The 20,318-nt window shown below is 45.7% G+C and overlaps 1 protein-coding gene across 5 annotated transcripts in view; it reads left to right on the top strand.

Moving 5' to 3' along the window:
• The first annotated feature begins 899 nt into the window (after positions 1 to 899).
• The window catches only part of RFX1 (regulatory factor X1), an 82,044-nt gene continuing 62,625 nt past the window's right edge, over positions 900 to 20,318 (top strand). For all 5 annotated transcript variants that reach the window (XM_089652646.1, XM_089652645.1, XM_089652644.1 and 2 more), the window contains exons 1-3: positions 900 to 1,174; positions 9,376 to 9,583; positions 13,403 to 13,509. In XM_089652646.1, the coding sequence (XP_089508772.1) occupies positions 9,412 to 9,583; positions 13,403 to 13,509 (279 nt within the window). In that variant the 5' untranslated portion in view covers positions 900 to 1,174; positions 9,376 to 9,411. The remainder of the gene's footprint in view (positions 1,175 to 9,375; positions 9,584 to 13,402; positions 13,510 to 20,318) is intronic.

Here is a 20,318-nt window from a genome sequence, read left to right as displayed (position 1 = left end):
AAATATAGGGTACCGAAGTTTGTTGCCGTTTCAGGGGCACATGCAATGTTAACTCTTGACATATTAGGTATCCGTTTAGTCGGTGCAACTATCTGCTTTTATATTTTACCCAACATTAGGTACTATATTGCGATTTTATGCCCTAAAATAAATTTGAGTGTATTTTTTACTTCTATTTTCGTTACCTAATATATGTTACATAAAAAATTGGAACTACCACTATTTTATTCTCCAGGGTGTCTGCTTTCAGAACATGTATAACGTTTTGGGGGAGATTACATAAATCTTCAGGCGTAAAAATTATTTTTTTTTTTTAAACGTGTGCAAAATATTCAGATATCTGACAGGGAAGGGGTTGAAGGGAAAAAAAAGTTTCCTATTATTGATATTAATAATTGAAAAAAAGAAATGATACCAATGGTACAACTTCTATGGTGAGGAATAGGAGAGCCTGAAGCAGCCCTCGTTCTTCCTCCAGACACATGGATGTACAGGGACTACAAACTTCACACAGACTACATGGACAGTACGAACTACAACTCCCAGAGGCCCCCTATCTCTTACGCCTGCGCACTGCGCTCAGGGCTAGGCCGCTGTTCTCGCCCAGTCACATAGTGACAGGAATCCAGCACAGGCCTATCAACAACTCGCAGGGTGGCAACCGTTGCTATGCAGACACTAGGAACCGGGCCTACGCTACATCCACCCAATCATTTAAGGCCTTTGGCTAACTGACAGGCGCTACACCAATCATAGCACGCCTAGCCGAAGTGCTCTACGCCCACTAAGTGACGTTCGCTTTTCCTAATCACCGCCCCGAACTCTTTGATTGACGCGGGCCTCAGCCAATCCAGCGACTCAGTCGCCTTGCCTGCGTTGACGACAAGGAAGAAGGGGGAGGGACGTTAGCAACAGTTGCCCGGGTGAGGGACGGAGCGGCCATAGCCACGGTAGTCGTGGCGACAAGAACCCCGGCAACAGGAATCAACAACAACAACCCCCGGCGCCACCGGGCCCGGTCCCCCGCCGCACCGGGCGGCGGTTTTCATCGCCGGCAGGGCGGGGCCGGTGTCTCCCCACCTCGGGCACACGCAGCGGTCCAGCCTTGGAGTGAAGCCCCAACCTCGCGCTGACTGACCAGACACGGCGCCGCCACAGGGGGAAGCGCTGCTAGGTAAGGGCTCCGAACCGCGCCGACTACATGGGGGAACCGGGCGGCATTCGGTCGTTATGACGACGTCAAAACGGTGCTGTCACCCCTCCCCTTTTTTAAAATGGCGGCGCCTGCTGAGAGCGGGAGAGGTGCAGGGCCGCGCGTCGCCATGGAAACCTGAGAAGGGCTGGGCGTAGTTACGGCTTGTTCCACCTGTGGATTGGCTGAGGCCTCTAGGGCAGGCGGGTCTTACCAAACAGGAGCCGAAAGTAGGGGGATTGGGCGAAACCATCAGAGTATGAAGTGTGACTGCAAAGGAAATGACTTCTAGCTGGAACTCATGACTGGTCTGGAGTTATGTAAGAATGTGCAGCGATAGCCAATGAGAGCGGACGTCAGGACACTCCCCTCAGACACAGGCTGAGCATAGGCACGTGACAGAAACCTGACCAGTGACCTTACTAACTATAGCCTGGCCTGTGCTGTGGGGAGGGGTCAGAGGCCACGTGATAAACACACACCTTCCAGCCTGACATCCCCACGTCTGCATCATCGGTTCTCACGTCAGGGCAAAGGCAGCAAACAGATCGCATTGGGGAGCCCTGATTGGATGCCTCCCTTCATGACTGATTGCTGATCTTTACAATCGGAAATCATTTCCATTCCACAAAATGTTTTCTGTATCAACTGAATTCTGTCCGTCTGTAGAAGTATGACAGCGGAACTACACCCTCCTGACCTCTGCAGCCAAGGAAGCTGCCATCTTATGCCGGCCATAGACGGGTCGAAAACCTTCGGACAATTTTTGCACCGTTAGTGGGTTAATTGGTCGGCCGATTTTGGGGATTTTGGCACTTTTTTAATCGGTAAAGTTGGAAAAAAATCGTCTGATTTTCGCGGCAATGATGGGCAAATTGGCCGATTTTTTTACCGATAAAAAGTCTGCGCATGAGCCGTGACCTGCAAGAAGAAGAAAAAGAATAAGAATTCCAGTCCGCTATTATATTTGACATGAAAAAGTCTTGCGGTTGCAACAATGTATCTATTTGTATCCGAATAAAACATCTGTATCTGTAATGGATACAAATGGATACATTGTTGCAACCGCAAGACTTTTTCATGTCAAATATAATAGCGGAGCTCTCTGCAGGGACAGAAGTCATTAAATGCCGGCCGTAGATGGGACGAAAATCGGACAATTTTTCTTTTTTTTTACCATTGGTGGTAACGTCGGCTTATTGACCGATTTTTTTTTTTTTTTTTTTTTTTTTTTTAAACGGCCGGTTTTCGACCCGTCTATGGCCTGCATTAGTCTCTGACTGATTTACAACTGCCATGGTGCTGCACATGTGATCAGTCATGACTCCAGACATGTGACAGTTGGGGAAATAAGCAAATGTGACAGCAGTCCCTGCCTGCCAGGAATGTAACTGATTTTCAAAACCATTAAGGCTTGGTTAACATCTGTGCGGGTGGTGCCGCTGCGGGACCCACACAAATACAGCCGCACCACCCACACAGAGGAATGCGGGATCCGCACCAATACCTGCAGCCACACCACCTACACAGAGGAATGCGGGACCCGCACCAATACCTGCAGCTGCACCACCCACACAGAGGAATGCGGGATCCGCACCAATACCTGCAGCTGCACCACCCACACAGAGGAATGCGGGATCCGCACCAATACCTGCAGCTGCACCACCCACACAGAGGAATGCGGGATCCGCACCAATACCTGCAGCTGCACCACCCACACAGAGGAATGCAGGACCCGCACCAATACCTGCAGCCGCACCACCGACATAGAGGAATGGGGGATCCGCACAAATACAGCCGCACCACCCACACAGAGGAATGCAGGGCCCGCACCAATACCTGCAGCCGCACCACCTACACAGAGCAATGCGGGACCCGCACCAATACCTGCAGCTCCACCACCCACACAGAGGAATGCAGGGCCCGCACCAATACCTGCAGCTCCACCACCCACACAGAGGAATGCGGGATCCGCACCAATACCTGCAGCTGCACCACCCACACAGAGGAATGCGGGACCCGCACCAATACCTGCAGCTGCACCACCCACACAGAGGAATGCAGGACCCGCACCAATACCTGCAGCCGCACCACCGACATAGAGGAATGGGGGATCCGCACAAATACAGCCGCACCACCCACACAGAGGAATGCAGGGCCCGCACCAATACCTGCAGCCGCACCACCTACACAGAGCAATGCGGGACCCGCACCAATACCTGCAGCTCCACCACCCACACAGAGGAATGCAGGGCCCGCACCAATACCTGCAGCTCCACCACCCACACAGAGGAATGCAGGGCCCGCACCGATACCTGCAGCTCCACCACCCACACAGAGGAATGCGGGACCCGCACCAATACCTGCAGCTGCACCACCCACACAGAGGAATGCAGGACCCGCACCAATACCTGCAGCCGCACCACCGACATAGAGGAATGGGGGATCCGCACAAATACAGCCGCACCACCCACACAGAGGAATGCAGGGCCCGCACCAATACCTGCAGCCGCACCACCTACACAGAGCAATGCGGGACCCGCACCAATACCTGCAGCTCCACCACCCACACAGAGGAATGCAGGGCCCGCACCAATACCTGCAGCTCCACCACCCACACAGAGGAATGCAGGGCCCGCACCGATACCTGCAGCTCCACCACCCACACAGAGGAATGCGGGACCCGCACCGATACCTGCAGCCGCACTACCCACACAGAGGAATGCAAGACCCGCACCGATACGTGCAGCCGCACCACCCACACAGAGGAATGCGGGACTCGCACCGATACCTGCAGCCGCACCACCTACACAGAGGAATGCGGGACCCGCACCGATACCTGCAGCCTCACCACCGACACAGAGGAATGCGGGACCCGCACCGATACCTTCAGCTGCACCACCCACACAGAGGAATGCAAGACCCGCACCGATACCTGCAGCCGCACCACCCACACAGAGGAATGCGGGACCCGCACAGATACCTGCAGCCGCACCACCCACACAGAGGAATGCGGGACCCGCACAGATACCTGCAGCTGCACCACCCACACAGAGGAATGCGGGACCCGCACAGATACCTGCAGCCGCACCACCCACACAGAGGAATGCGGGACCCGCACCGATACCTGCAGCCGCACCACCCACACAGAGGAATGCGGGACCCGCACCGATACCTGCAGCCGCACCACCCACACAGAGGAATGGGGGACCCGCACCGATACCTGCAACCGCACCACCCACACAGAGGAATGGATGGATGGAGCCAAATACAGGGCAATCTTAGAAAAAAACCTGTTAGAGTCTGCAGAAGACTTGAGACCGGGGCGGAGGTTCACCTTCCAGCAGGACAACGACCCGAAACATCCAGCCAGAGCTACAATGGAATGGTTTAGATCAAAGCATATTCATGTGTTAGAATGGCCCAGTCACAGTCCAGACCTAAATCCAATGGAGAATCTGTGGCAAGACTTGAAATTTGCTGTTCACAGATGCTCTCCATCCAATCTGACAGAGCTTGAGCTATTCTGCAAAGAAGAATGAGCAGAAATGTCCCTCTCTAGATGTGCAAAGCTGGGAGAGACATCCCCAAAAAGACTTGCAGCTGGAATTGCAGCAAAAGGGGGTCCTACAAAGTATTGACTCCGGGGGGCTGAATACAAATGTACGCCACACTTTTCACAGATTTATTTGTAAACAAATCTTGAAAACCATTTATCATTTCCCTTCCACTTCACAATTATGTGCCACTTTGTGTTGGTCTATCACATAAAATCCAAATAAAATACATTTACATTTTTGGTTGTAACATGACAAAATTTTAAGGAGTATGAATACTTTTTCAAGGCACTGTAGACAGTCCAAAATCCAGACTATCCTATGGGCATAGTTCCCACCATTGCAGCACAGTGCAACACAGTGCGGAAAAGTACAGCATGCTGCATTTTTCCACACCGCATACATGCATGAAAACGCACTGCAAATGTACTGCAGCACATCACACTGCACATAGAAGCCCAAATAAAGAAGGAAGTGACCTCACAGGACAAATGCAGATGTAAAAATGCATGTCAACTGCATGTGAAACGCGCATCAAATGCATGCATAGGTACAAGGAAAAATGTGCAGTTACTTCAAGTTCCTGGTGTGACTGGGCCCCACAATTCCAATATGCAGAGCGTCCTATACTACATGGATATTGGACCTGTCCCTGCCAGGCACACTACACTGCTGGAGGGCTCCTCTGTACAAAGGGCCTTTAAGTGGTTCTAAAGGCAGGTTTTTTACCTTAATGCATTAAATTGGCCCCAGTATATGTATGCATGTGAGTGCGATGCGTCCCAATATTTTTGGCAATATAGTGTATATATACATACATTATATTGCCAAAAGTATTCGGGTGCCTGCCTTTACACGCACATGAACTTTAATGGTGTCTTAGTCCGTAGGGTTCAATATTGAATTGGCCCCGCCCTTTGCAGCTATAACAGCTTCAACTCTTCTGGGAAGGCCGTCCACAAGGTTTAGGAGGGTGTCTATGGGAAGGTTGGACCATTCTTCCAGAAGCACATTTGTGAGGTCAGGCACTGATGTCGGGGGAGGAGACCTGGCTCACAGTCTCAGCTCTAATTCATCCCAAAGGTGCTCTATGGGGTTGAGGTCAGGACTCTGTGCAGGCCAGTCAAGTTCCTCCACCCCAAACTCTCTCATCCGTGTCTTTATGGACCTTGCTTTGTGCACTGGTGCGCAGTCATGTTGGAACAGGAAGGGGCCATCCCCAAACTCTTCACACAAAGTTGGGAGCCTGAAATTGTCCAAAATGTCTTGGTATGCTGACGCCTTAAGAGTTTCCTTCACTGGAACTAGGGGGCCAAGCCCAACCCCTGAAAAACAACCCCACACTATAATCCCCCCTCCACCAAACTTTACACTTGGCACAGTTCTGTCAGGCAAGTACCGTTCTCTTGGCAGCTGCCAAACCCAGACACGTCCATCAGATTGCCAGACAGAGAAGCATGATTGGTCACTCCAGAGATCACGTCTCCACTGCTCTAGAGTCCAGTGGCAGTGTGCTTTACACCACGGCATCCGACGCTTTGCATTGCACTTGGTGATGGAAGACTTGGCTGCTCGGCCATGGAAACCCATTCCATGAAGCTCTCTACGCACTGCTGTGCTAATCTGAAGGTCACATGAAGTTTGGAGGTCTTTAGCTATTGTCAATGCAGATAGTTGGCAACTTCTGCGCACTGTGCCCTTCAGCATGAGCTGACCCTGCTCTGTAATTTCATGTGGCCTACCACTTGGTGGCTGAGTTGCTGTTGAAATTTCATGGATGGACCTATTGCACAGGTGGCAACCTATCACGGTAGCATGCTTGAATTCACTGAGCTCCTGAGAGCGACCCATTTTTTCACAAATATTTATAGAAGCAGTCTGCTACTAAAGGTGCTGTTGACATGAAATTTCTCCACATGTTCGTAACAACCCATGCAATCCATGCATACAAAGAAACCAAAACAAATACGTTCAGAAATTAAGTTATGTGTAATAAAATGGAACGCCATAGGGAAAAAGTATTGAACACATGAAGAAAGGGAAGTGCAAAAAGCAATGGAAAGCCAGGACACCAGCTGAAATCTATCAGTAATTAGAAAGCAACCCTGCCCCTTGTCAGTGCAAATTAATATTCGCTGGTTCAGTCTCAACTGATGGCCTATAAAAAAGTGTTTCATTACAAGAAATATCTTACGATGGATAAAAGCAAAGTGCTCTCTCAACCTTATTATTGCAAAACATACTGATGGCATTGGTTACAAAAGTATTTCTAAACTTCTAAATTTCCCACTGAATACTGTTGGGGCCATAACCCGGAAGTGGAAAGAACATCATTTCACCATAAACTGGCCATGACTAGGTGCTCCTTACAAGATTTCTGATAGGGGGGTGAATAGAATTATCAGAAGAGTTGTCCAAGAGCCAAGGACCACTTGTGGAGAGCTTCAGAAAGACCTGGAATTAGCAGGTTCAATTGTTTCAGAAAAACAATAAGTAATGCACTCAACTGCCATGGCCTGTATGCACGCTCACCACGCAAGACTCCATTGCTGAAGAAAAAGCATGTTGAAGCTCGTTTAAAGTTTGCTGCACAACATTTAGACAAGTCTGTGAAATACTGGGAGAATATAGTCTGGTCAGATGAGACCAAAATTGAACTCTTTGAATGGCATAACACACCAGGTTTGGAGGTGAAATGGCGCTGCACATCACCCCAAAAATACCATTCCAACAGTGAACTTTGGAGGTGGGAACATCATGGTGTGGGGCTGTTTTTCAGCATACGGTACTGGCAAACTTCGTATCATTGAAGGAAGGTTGAATGGAAAAATGTACCAAGACGTTCTTGATAAAAATCTGCTGCCATCTACCAGGATGATGAAGATGAAACGAGGGTGGGACATTTCAGCAAGACAATGATCTCAAACACAAAGCCAAGGAAACTTAATTGGTTTCAAAGATGGAAAATAAAGCTGTTAGAATGGCCCAGCCAATCACCTGACTTGAATCCAACAAAAAAATTATGGAAAAAACAAAATCAGAGTTCATAGTAGAGGCCTACAGAACCGTCAAGATTTGAAGACTGTTTTGTGTAGAACAATGGGCCAAAATCACACCTGAGCAATGCATGCCACTAGTTTCTCCATACAGGAGGCGCCTTGAAGCTGTCATTACCAACAAAGGATTTTGTATGAAGTATTAAATAAATTTCAGTTAGCGTGTTCAATACTTTTTCCCCTTGTCATTTTATTTTAATACAAATAACTTAATTTCTGAACTGATTTGTTTTGTTTTCTTTGTATGTATGGATTGCATGGGTTATTACCGACATGCGGTGAAAATTTCATGTCAATAGCACCTTTAGGAAATATATATATTTATAAAATGGTGTGTGTGTGTGTGTGTGTGTGTGTGTGTGTGTGTGTGTATTTATAAAATGGTGTGTGTGTGTGTGTGTGTGTGTCAAAAAATTTAAGGCACACGTTTTAATCAGAGTATAGCATCAAGTTATTTGAACTCCTGGGATATTGATCTGGTCAGTTAAGTAGCAGAGGGGGTTAATCAGTTTCAGCTGCTTTGGTGTTAACGAAATTAACAACAGGTGCACTTGATGGGCAACAGTGAGATGATCCCAAAACAGGAATGGTTTTACAGGTGGAGGCCACTGTTATTTTTTTCCCTACTCATCTTTTCTGACTGTTTTTCACTAGTTTTGCATTTGCCTAGGGTCAGTGTCACTACTGGTAGCATGAGGTGATACCTGGACCCTACAGAGGTTGCACAGGCAGTCCAATTCCTCCAGGGTGGTATAAAAATGCGTGCCATTGCCAGAAGGTTTGCTATGTCTCCCAGCACAGTCTCAAGAGCATGGAGGAGATTCCAGGAGACAGGCAGGAGAGCTGGACAGGGCCGTAGAAGGTCCTTAACCCATCAGCAGGACCAGTATCTGCTCCTTTGTGCAAGGAGGAACAATATGAGCACTGTCAGAGCCCTACAAAATGACCTCTAGTAGGCCACTGGTGTGAATGTCTGACCAAACAATCAGAAACAGACTTTATGAGGGTGGCCTGAGGGCCTGACGTCCTCTAGTGCTCCATAGAGCTTGATTGGCATTTGCCATTGAACACCAGAATTGGCAGGTCCACCACTGGCACCCTGTGCTTTTCACAGATGAGAGCAGGTTCACCTTGAGCACATGTGACAGATGTGAAAGGGTCTGGAGAAGCCGTGGAAAATCTTATGCTGCCTGTAACATCGTTCATCATGACCAATTGTCAGTGATGGTCTGGGGAAGCGAAGGGAGCCTGGTCCAGATCTGGGAGGAAATCCCCCAGGACACCATCCGTCGTCTCATTAGGAGCATCCCCCCCGACGTTGTCAGGCATGCATACAAGCAGGTGGGGGCCATACAAACTACAGAATACCATTCTGAGTTGCCACAATGAAATCTTAGCAAAATGGACTAGCCTGCTGCATAATTTTTTCACTATGATTTTCGGGGTGTCTTTGAATTCAGTCCTCTGTAGGTTGTTCATGTCCTATTTATATATATATATACGCACACACATTGTATATCATTATAACATGGAAGTGCAGCAGACCAGTAACAACTCCTGATCTCCTTAGTGTCCTGTAGGGTTGCAGACCTGTTCACCAACAAGGATGGCGACTCAGACTTACGTGGCAGAACTCCAGGCGACTCCACCTGCTTCAGGCCAGGCCACACCTCAGCAGTATGTGGCAGAACTACAAGTGGCTCCACCCACACCTACCACCCAGACAACAGGACCGCAGACTCCAGCCCCCCAGCAGTACATTGTGGTCACTGTATCTGGTGAGTGATGGCTCTGAATTAATATGAAGGGATGGATTGAAAAATCCCAACATTTGTTAACCTTCCCATGACCAGTGTACAGTGGATTACTACCATTAGGATGTAAGAGGTTAGGTATGATCTTAACTTCCTAAATGAAACACTAGGGCTGCCATTGCTGTCCTTTCCTGATAATGGGGTTTGCCTGGCTGGTATACTGACTCTCTAGATATGTACATAAAGTCATTTCTGACCTTTACCATCTCTTTATAGCAAATAAAGCTGGCTACTCGGTATACTCTTCACGATGATTCTTTATTGGCTACATGTAATATGACACAGCGTACAGAGTGCTAACACGTTTCGGCAGTGCAGCCTTCCTCATAGTGAGGAAGGCTGTACTGGCCAAAACGCATTAGTGCTTTGTATGCTGTGTCATTTTACATGTAGCCAATAAAGAATCATCGTGAAAAATATACAGAGTAGCCAGTGTTATTTGCTTTATATTGTCTATACATTCACTCCCTTATTATATCACGACTTGACTACTGTAACTCCCTCCTCATCGGGTTACCTCACCGCAGGCTATCCCCGCTTCAGTCTATCTTGAATGCTCCAGCCAGACTCATCCACCTTACTAACCGCTCCGTATCCGCCACCCCTCTCTGCCAATCCCACCACTGGCTCCCGATTGCCCAAAATTCAAAATGCTAACATTGACTTATAAAGCTGTTCATAATACTGCCCCAAACTACATCACCGATCTGGTATCCAAATACCACCCAAAACGTACTCTCCGCTCCTCACAAGACCTCCTACTCTCTAGTTCCCTGGTCTCCTCCTCCCATGCTCGTCACCAGGACTTCTCCAGGGCTTCCCCCATCTTCTGGAACTCCCTACCCCAATCCCTCAGACTATCACCTACTCTGCTCACCTTTAGGCACACTCTGAAAACCCAACTCTTCAGGGAAGCCTACCCCGCCCTCAGCTAATTACCGATCTCCTCCACTCTTCCTACCACTCCATCCCCCACAGCTATTTCCTCCTGTACTTCTATCTCCTCCCTCCTAGATTGTAAGCTCCAAGGAGCAGGGCCCTCTAACCCCTCTTGTATTGAATCATAGTGTTACTGTACTGTCTCCCATTATAATGTAAAGCGCTGAGCAAACTGTTGGCGCTATATAAATCCTGTATAATAATAATAATATTGGGGCCTGAACATCCCAGCCAGAGCATCGGTTTCCAGCCGATGAATTTGAAATATAGCAGTTGAGCTAGGGTAAGGTCTTGCCTTCATTCCTCACCATCTCTTTCCTTGTTCTGTATTTGTGATTTAAGTAAAAAGTATTGCAGCCACCAGTCAGGATAGCAACCAGGCAACTAGCATTTTCAGAAGGCAGTCAGCAATGGCAGCCCCTGTATCTCTCTTTCAACAAATGTATGTTAACTAGGCATATCTGTGATTTCATTGGTCCCCTCCCAACCCCCCCAACCGACTCATTTAAACTGTTGAGTTTTAACACGCTAAGCCGCATGTTTCTAACCCATCATAAAAATAGTGGCTATTCCCATCTCGGCAATGCAGTGTAATGTGTTTTGAAAATAAATGTCTGTTTTCTTTCTGGTTTTAATGTCATGGCAAGCCCATAGGAGGCAATGCATCAAAACACATATAACATGCATTTTGGTTTGAAAACAAAGTCAATGCATGTCAATAACACGTCAATGCATAAAAGAAACACACTAATGCATGACAGCACATTTACCTAAGACTATAAAAAATACACCTCTAGGCATATACAGTGGATCTAAAAAGTCTACACACCCCTGTTAAAATGTCAGGTTTCTGTGGTGTAAAAAAATTAGACAAAGATAAATAATTTCAGAACTTTTTCCACCTTTAATGTGACCTATACACTGTGCAAATCAATTGGAAAACAAACTGAAATCATTTAAGGGGGGAAGTAAACATAAAAAAACTAAAATAATGCGGTTTGCATAAGTGTGCACACCCTCTTATAACTGGGGATGTAGCTGTGTTCAGAATTAAGCAATCACGTTCAAAATCATGTTAAATAGGAGTCACTACACACCTGCCATCATTTAAAGTGCCTCTGATTAACCCCAAATAAAGTTCAGTTGTTCTAGTAGATTTTTCCTGACATTTTCTTAGTCGCATCCTACAGCAAAAGCCATGGTCCGCAGAGAGCCTCCAAAGTATCAGAGGGATCTCATTGTTAGAAGGTATCAGTCAGGAGAAGGGTACAAAAGAATTTCCAAGGCATTATATACCATGGAACACAGTGAAGACAGTCACCATCAAGTGGAGAAAATATGGCGCAGCAGTGACATTACCAAGAACTGGATGTCCCTCCAAAATTGGTGAAAAGACGAGAAGAAAATTGGTCTGGGAGGCGGCCAAGAGGCCTACAGCAACATTAAAGGAGCTGCAGGAATATCTGGCAAGTATTGGCTGTGTGGTACATGTGACAACAATGTCCCGTATTCTTTATGTGTCTGGGCTACGGGGTAGAGTGGCAAGACAGAAACCTTTTTTTTATTAAAAAAAACATCCAAGCCTGGCTAAATTTAGCAAAAACACATCTGAAGTCTCCCAAAAGCTTGTGGGAAAATGTGTTATAGCCTGATGAAACCAAGGTTGAACTTTTTGGCCATAATTCCAAAAGTTGTTTGGTGCAAAAACAACACTGCACATTACCAAAGGAACACCATACCCACCGTGAAGCATGGTGGTGGCAGCATCATGCTTTGAGGCTGTTTTTCTTCAGCTGGAACTGGGGCCTTAGTCAAGGTAGAGGGAATTATGAACAGTTCCAAATACCAGTCAATATTGGCACAAAACCTTCAGGCTTCTGCTAGAAAGCGGAACATGAAGAGGAACTTCATCTTTCATTATGACAACCACCCAAAGCATACATCCAAATCAACAAAGGAATGGCTTCACCAGAAGAAGATGAAAGTTTTGGAATGGCCCAACCAGAGCCCAGACCTGAATCCGATCGAACATCTGTGGGGTGATCTGAAGAGGGCTGTGCACAGGAGATGCCCTCACAATCTGACAGATTTGGAGAGTTTTTGCAAGGAAGAGCGGGCAAATATTGCCAAGTCAAGAGGTGCCATGCTGATAGACTCATCCCCAAAAAGACTGAGTGCTGAAATCACATCAAAAGGTGCTTCAACAAAGTATTAGTTTAAGGGTGTGAACACTTATGCAACCAGATTATTTTAGTTTTTTATTTTTACTTCCCTCCACCTAAAAGATTTCAGTTTGTTGTTCAATTGAGTTGTACAGTTTATAGGTTATATTAAAGGTGGAAAAAGTTCTGAAATGATTTATCTTTTGTCTCATTTATTTATTTATTTTATTATTTCAGGTACTTGTATAGCGCCGTCAATTTACGCAGCACTTTACATATATATTGTACATTCACATCAGTCCCTAACCCTCAAGGGGTGTACAATCGACGGTTACATTCATACATACATGTCTAACTTACATTCATACATGCACATACTAGGGCCAATTTAGACAGGAGGCAATTAACCTACCAGCATGTCTTTTTAGAGTGTGGGAGGAAACCAGAGTACCCTGAGGAAACCCACGCAGGCACAGGGAGAACATGCAAACTCCAGGCAGGTGGTGCCATTTTTTTTACATCACAGAAACCTGACATTTTAACAGGGATGTATAGACTTTTTATATCCACTGTACATAGATTTAAATGGGCCCTTAGCTAATGCTTGAGGTTTACCATTCTGCTGTATTGGAAATGTACCCCAGAGATATTCTCCTCACACAGACTGTTTTCTCTGCCACAGAAGGAGCCATGAGAGCCAGTGATGGAGAGCTGAGTCCTGGAGGATCCTCTACTCCGCAGACCGCTGTGCCAACACAGGTGGTGCAGCAAGTACAAGCTGCTCAGCAGGTATGGCGCTAGGCTTGTGATTAAGGAAGCTGCACAGTGCCAAGCATCTCGGTAGTCAGCTGGGTTGCTCTCTTTTGGCAGCTGATGAAGTGGAACTCTGCAGGATTCACAAAACAAAGTCTCTATTAGCAAGTTGATTGAATAGACAGTGTGGAGAAGGACACAAAGGCCATTCCTCTGTGGAACACACAACCTCCTAAAAGTCACTGTTGCTTCCAGCAATGCCTATAAAACAGCACAGTTACCTGTCCTGCCACCCAATCCTGTGATTTTTTATTTTTTTTTTATTTAATCAGTTTTGTTTATGGAAGTTTTTAAAATTTTTTCACAGCAAAGAAAAAAAACCACAGAGGTAAATGCATCATATCCAGAATTTGGTGGACATCAGGGCAACATGTAAAAAAGGATCATACAAAAACAGCATTAAACATCTGGTAAATAGCTACACAGGTATCCTTATACTGTAATATTTACAGGCTGCAGAACCATCCTTGCCTAAACTCTGCGATCCATACTAACATCCTTTTTGTAAATAAAGAAAATCAAATGTACAAATGAGAACCCCTGTACAAATCATTAGTAATACCTCATCTGGAATATGCAGTTCAGTTTTGGGCACCAATTCACAAAAAGAACATTGGGGAACTGGAGGAAGTACAGAGAAGGGCAACTAAACTGATAAGAGGCTCGGAGGAGATCAGCTATGAGGAAAGATTAGAGGAACTGAATTTATTCTCTCTTGAGAAGAGGAGATTAAGGGGGGATATGATCTCCATGTATAATACATAAGGGGGGATATGATCTCCATGTATAATACATAAGGGGGGGATATGATCTCCATGTATAATACATAAGGGGGGATATGATCTCCATGTATAATACATAAGGGGGGATATGATCTCCATGTATAATACATAAGGGGGATATGATCTCCATGTATAATACATAAGGGGGGATATGATCTCCATGTATAATACATAAGGGGGGATATGATCTCCATGTATAATACATAAGGGGGGATATGATCTCCATGTATAATACATAAGGGGGGATACGATCTCCATGTATAATACATAAGGGGGGATACGATCGCCATGTATAATACATAAGGGGGGATATGATCGCCATGTATAATACATAAGGGGGGATACGATCTCCATGTATAATACATAAGGGGGATATGATCATCATGTATAATACATAAGGGGGGATATGATCTCCATGTATAATACATAAGGGGGGATATGATCTCCATGTATAATACATAAGGGGGGATATGATCTCCATGTATAATACATAAGGGGGGATACGATCTCCATGTATAATACATAAGGGGGAATATGATCTCCATGTATAATACATAAGGGGGGATACGATCTCCATGTATAATACATAAGGGGGGGGGGGATATGATCACCATGTATAATACATAAGGGGGGATATGATCTCCATGTATAATACATAAGGGGGGATATGATCTCCATGTATAATACATAAGGGGGGATACGATCTCCATGTATAATACATAAGGGGGGATACGATCTCCATGTATAATACATAAGGGGGGGGGATATGATCACCATGTATAATACATAAGGGGGGGATATGATCTCCATGTATAATACATAAGGGGGGGATATGATCACCATGTATAATACATAAGGGGGGATATGATAACCATGTATAATACATAACATAAGGGGGGGGGATATGATCTCCATTTATAATACATAAGGGGGGATATGATCACCATGTATAATACATAAGGGGGGATATGATCTCCATGTATAATACATAAGGGGGGATATGATCACCATGTATAATACATAAGGGGGGATATGATCTCCATGTATAATACATAAGGGGGGATATGATCTCCATGTATAATACATAAGGGGGGATATGATCTCCATGTATAATACATAAGGGGGGATATGATCTCCATGTATAATACATAAGGGGGGATATGATCTCCATGTATAATACATAAGGGGGGGATATGATCTCCATGTATAATACATAACGGTGATATGATCTCCATGTATAATACATAAGGGGGGATATGATCTCCATGTATAATACATAAGGGGGGATATGATCTCCATGTATAATACATAAGGGGGGATATGATCTCCATGTATAATACATAAGGGGGATACGATCTCCATGTATAATACATAAGGGGGGGATACGATCTCCATGTATAATACATAAGGGGGATACGATCTCCATGTATAATACATAAGGGGGATATGATCTCCATGTATAATACATAAGGGGGGGATATGATCACCATGTATAATACATAAGGGGGGATATGATCTCCATGTATAATACATAAGGGGGGATATGATCTCCATGTATAATACATAAGGGGGGGGATATGATCTCCATGTATAATACATAAGGGGGATATGATCTCCAGGTATAAATACATCAGTGGTTCATATAGTGAACTCGGTGTAGAGCTATTCACCCTGAGGTCATCACAGAGGACAAGGGGCCACTCTTTACATCTGGAGGAATATATCTATTATAATAATAATAATATAATATAATAATAACTGGATATAATATTTATAGGTAAAGTTGATCCAGGGAATATCCGATTGCCTCTCGGGGGATCAGGAAGAAGTTTATTCCCCTGCAGGAGCAAATTGGATCGTGCTTTGCTGGGCTGCGGCTCTTTTTCACCTTTCCTGCGGCTCCGGAGCACACTGCCCACCAGGTGACAGGCAATAGGGTCGGCAAGCCGCGGCTCTTTTAATGCAGCTCTTCTGTGTGCCGGGCGCCCGCTGGCAAACATTGGCTGTCAGGATGTAGGCGGGGCAGCGTGACGAACTCCTCTCCTCTCACAGTCCGCCCTGAAGACCAGAACGGCGCGGGAACACAGCGAGAGGAACGCGCGGAGCAAAGGTAAGTGAATTGACACTATAGGGGGGATGAATTACTATATGGGGGATGAATTACTATATGGGGGATGAATTACTATATGGGGGATGAATTACTATGGGGGATGAATTACTATAGGGGGGATGAATTACTATATGGGGGATGAATTACTATATGGGGGATGAATTACTATGGGGGATGAATTACTATATGGGGGATGAATTACTATATGGGGGATGAATTACTATGGGGGATGAATTACTATATGGGGGATGAATTACTATATGGGGGATGAATTACTATATGGGGGATGAATTACTATGGGGGATGAATTACTATATGGGGGATGAATTACTATGGGGGATGAATTACTATATGGGGGATGTATTTTCAGTTTTAAAAATGTTTCTCTCAAAATAAATTTCAATCGTGGTTTTGGTGAGATTTGGCTCAGTTGAAAATAAAGGTTGCCCACCACTGACCTTAGGCTATGATTGTGATTATGATGATACACTGTGGCCCTGAATAACCCTTTGCTTACTGGGCCCTTAAACCCCCTTCATGACCAGAGCGCTTTTTGCAATATATGCAGTGTCGGATTTGTTTTAAATGTTGCAATGGTTTTGCGGCTCCCAGTCTTTTTTTCCCTCTCGGAAACGGGTCCAAGTGGCTCTTTATGTCTTAAAGGTTGCAGACCCCTGGTGTAGGATTATAACTTTTTTTATTTATTTTTCTTTTTTGGTTGAATTGGATGGACTTTTGTCTTTTTTCAGCCAGACTAACTATGGAACTATGTAAACAGTAGATACCAACTTGCAGATTACTCTTTTATTTTCCGACACCTATCATTTCTGAATTATTAAAAAGGAGATAGCTAGGTAGGGACAACCAATGGGGAAGGGCTGGCTCAGAAGTTATAGCCATTGGGGAAAGGATACCTTAGCAGGGACAGCCAGTGGGGAAAAGCTAGCTCAGTAGTTATAGCGATTGGGGAAAGGCTAGCTAGGTAGGGACAGCCATGGGGGAAAGGATAGCTACAGAGGATATAAAAAGTCTACACACCCCTGTTAAAATGTCAGGTTTCTGTGACGTAAAAAAATGAGACACAGATGAATCATTTCTGAACTTTTTCCACCTTTAACCACTTGCCCTCCTGAGGATTTACCCCCCCCCCCCCCCCTCCTGACCAGGCCATTTTTTGCATTACGGTGCTGCGTTACTTTAACTGAAAATTGCACGGTCATGCAACGCTGCACCCAAATGAAATTTACATCCTTCTTTTCCCACGAATTGAGCTTTCTCTTGATAGTATTTGATTGCCTGTGCATTTTTTACTTTTCACACTATAAAAAAAAAAAAAGCCCGACAATTTTTAGCGTTTACAAATAGCAGCATAAATACTGTTTTTTTTTTTCTTTTCTTTTTCTTACTAGTAATGGAGGCGATCAGAGACTTATAACAGGACTTCAGGACTGAGCGGACATTCTGACACTGGGGGGGGGGACTGGCTTGTTTTCACTGACATCCCCAGTGACACCAATACAGTGACCAGTGCTAAAAAAAAAAAGCACTGACACTGTACTAATAATGGCACTGGGCAGGAAGAGGTCAACATGAGGGGCGATCAAAGGGTTAACTGTGTGCAGGGAGTGTTTTACTAGGGGGCGGTGTGTTGGTGCTTCACTGTAATCACACTGCTCTGGATGGTTGTGCTGTGCACAGCCATCCAGAGCAGTGTGCCTGAGCTGACAGGGACGAGGACTGTTACTAAACAAAACAGTCCTCCTCCCCGTCGAAGATCTTCGGAAATCACTGGGTGCTGGCGAGTAATTACCGGTCGGGACCCGGTGATTGACAGCCATGGCTACAAATGGCGGCGCGGGTAGGGCTCGCACGTGCCCCCTACCCGGAAATGCAAAATCACATATATATACGTGATTTTGCACACCCCTGCCTCCCTGTAGCAGTATTTCTGTTATAGGGCAGACGGAAGCGGTCAATGTAACCTATAGACTGTACAACTCAGTTGAACAACAATCTGAAATCTTTTAGGTGGAGGGAAGTACAAATAAAAAACTTAAAAAATATGGTTGCATAAGTGTGCACACCCTTAAACCCTGTCCCTGCTGAAGAAAAGCATCCCCACTACGTGATGCTGCCACCACCATGTCTCACGGTGGAGATGGTGTGTTCAGGGTGATGTGCAGTGTTAGTTTTCTGCCACACATAGCATTTTGCTTTTAGTCCAAAAACTTACATTTTGGTCTCATGTGACCAGAGCACCTTCTTCCACATGTTTGCTGTGTCCTCCGCATGGCTTCTCACAAACTACAAATGGGACCTCTTATGGCTTTCTTGCAACAATGGCTATCTTCTTGCCACTCTTCCATAAAGGCCAGATTTGTGGAGTGCACGACTAATAGTTGTCCTGTGGACAGATTCTCCCACCTGAGCTGTGGATCTCTGCAGCTCCTCCAGAGTTCCCATGGGCCTCTTGGCTGCTTCTCTGATTAATGCTCTCCTTGCCCGGCCTGTCAGTTTAGGTGGACAGCCATGTCTTGGTAGGTTTGCAGTTGTGCCATACTCTTTGCATTTTCGGATGGTGGATTGAACAGTGCTCCACAAGATGTTCAAAGCTTGGGATATTTTTTTTCCCCTAATCCTGCTTTAAACTTCTCCACAACTTTATCCCTGACCTGTCTGGTGTGTTCCTTGGCCTTCATGATGCTGTTTGTTCACTAATGTTCTCTAACAAACCTCTGCGAGCTTCACAGAACATCTGTATTGATACTAAGATTAAATTACACACAGGTGGCCTCTTTTTACTAACTAGGTGACTTCTGAAGGCAATTGGTTCCACCAGATTTAAGTTAGGGGTATCAGAGTAAAGGGGGCTGAATACAAATGCACGTCACACTTTTCATATATTTATTTGTAAAAAATTGTGCAAACCATTTATCGTTTTCCTTCCACTTCACAATTATGTACAATTTTGTGTTGGTCTATCACAGCGCTCCCTTCTGGACCTCCAGCCCACCATAACAGATTGGCTGCTGAGCAGGGCAGTCGTCACAGCAGCGTGACATCACATGTGCGCCCCTTGCAGCTCACTGTCTCTCCGGCTCCCGCTCCCTGCCTGTGCACAAGCATCCTTCAGCAAGGATCCCGGCACAGCTCCTGTCTGCCCTCAAAGTAAGGTGTAGTCTTACAGGGACTCTGATGGGCACATTTAATGTTAAGGTGCACTCTGATGGGCACAACATAGAATGTGCCCATCAGAGTGTCCCTTAACATAAAATGTGCCCGTCAGAGTGCCCCTTAATATAAATGTGCCCGTCAGAGTGCCCCTTAATATAAATGTGCCCGTCAGAGTGCCCCTTAATATAAATGTGCCCGTCAGAGTGCCCCTTAATATAAATGTGCCCGTCAGAGTGCCCCTTAATATAAATGTGCCAGTCAGAGTGCCCCTTTTTATATATGTGCCCGTCAGAGTGCCCCTTAATATAAATGTACCAGTCAGAGTGCCCCTAAACATAAAATGTGCCCATCAGCAAGCCCCTTATTTTATGTTCAGGGGAACTTTGACGGGCACATTTATATTAAGGGGCACTCTGACGGGCACATACTGTGGAAAGGGACAGTCTGATTGGCATATGTGATTGAAAGGGGCAGTCTGATTGGCATATGTGATTGAAAGGGGCAGTCTGATTGGCATATGTGATGGAAAGGGGCACTCTGATGGGCACATGTGATGGAAAGGGGCACTCTCATGGGGAAATATGTTGGAAAGGGGTACTTTGAGTGTAAGGGGACACTCTGCCGGGAATACCTGATGTAAGGTGGCTTTGTGCTGGGGATACCTGATGTAAAGGGGCACTCTGATGGGCACACCTGATGTGATGGCATTACATGATGTA

The sequence above is a fragment of the Staurois parvus genome, unplaced genomic scaffold (genome assembly GCF_062004578.1).
Source record: "Staurois parvus isolate SC_StPar_1 unplaced genomic scaffold, SC_StPar_1.0 ptg000689l, whole genome shotgun sequence".
Classification (NCBI taxonomy): Eukaryota; Metazoa; Chordata; class Amphibia; order Anura; family Ranidae; genus Staurois; species Staurois parvus.
The sequence above is the reverse complement of the archived record's forward strand: the minus strand, read 5'-3'. Positions and strand labels throughout refer to the sequence as shown.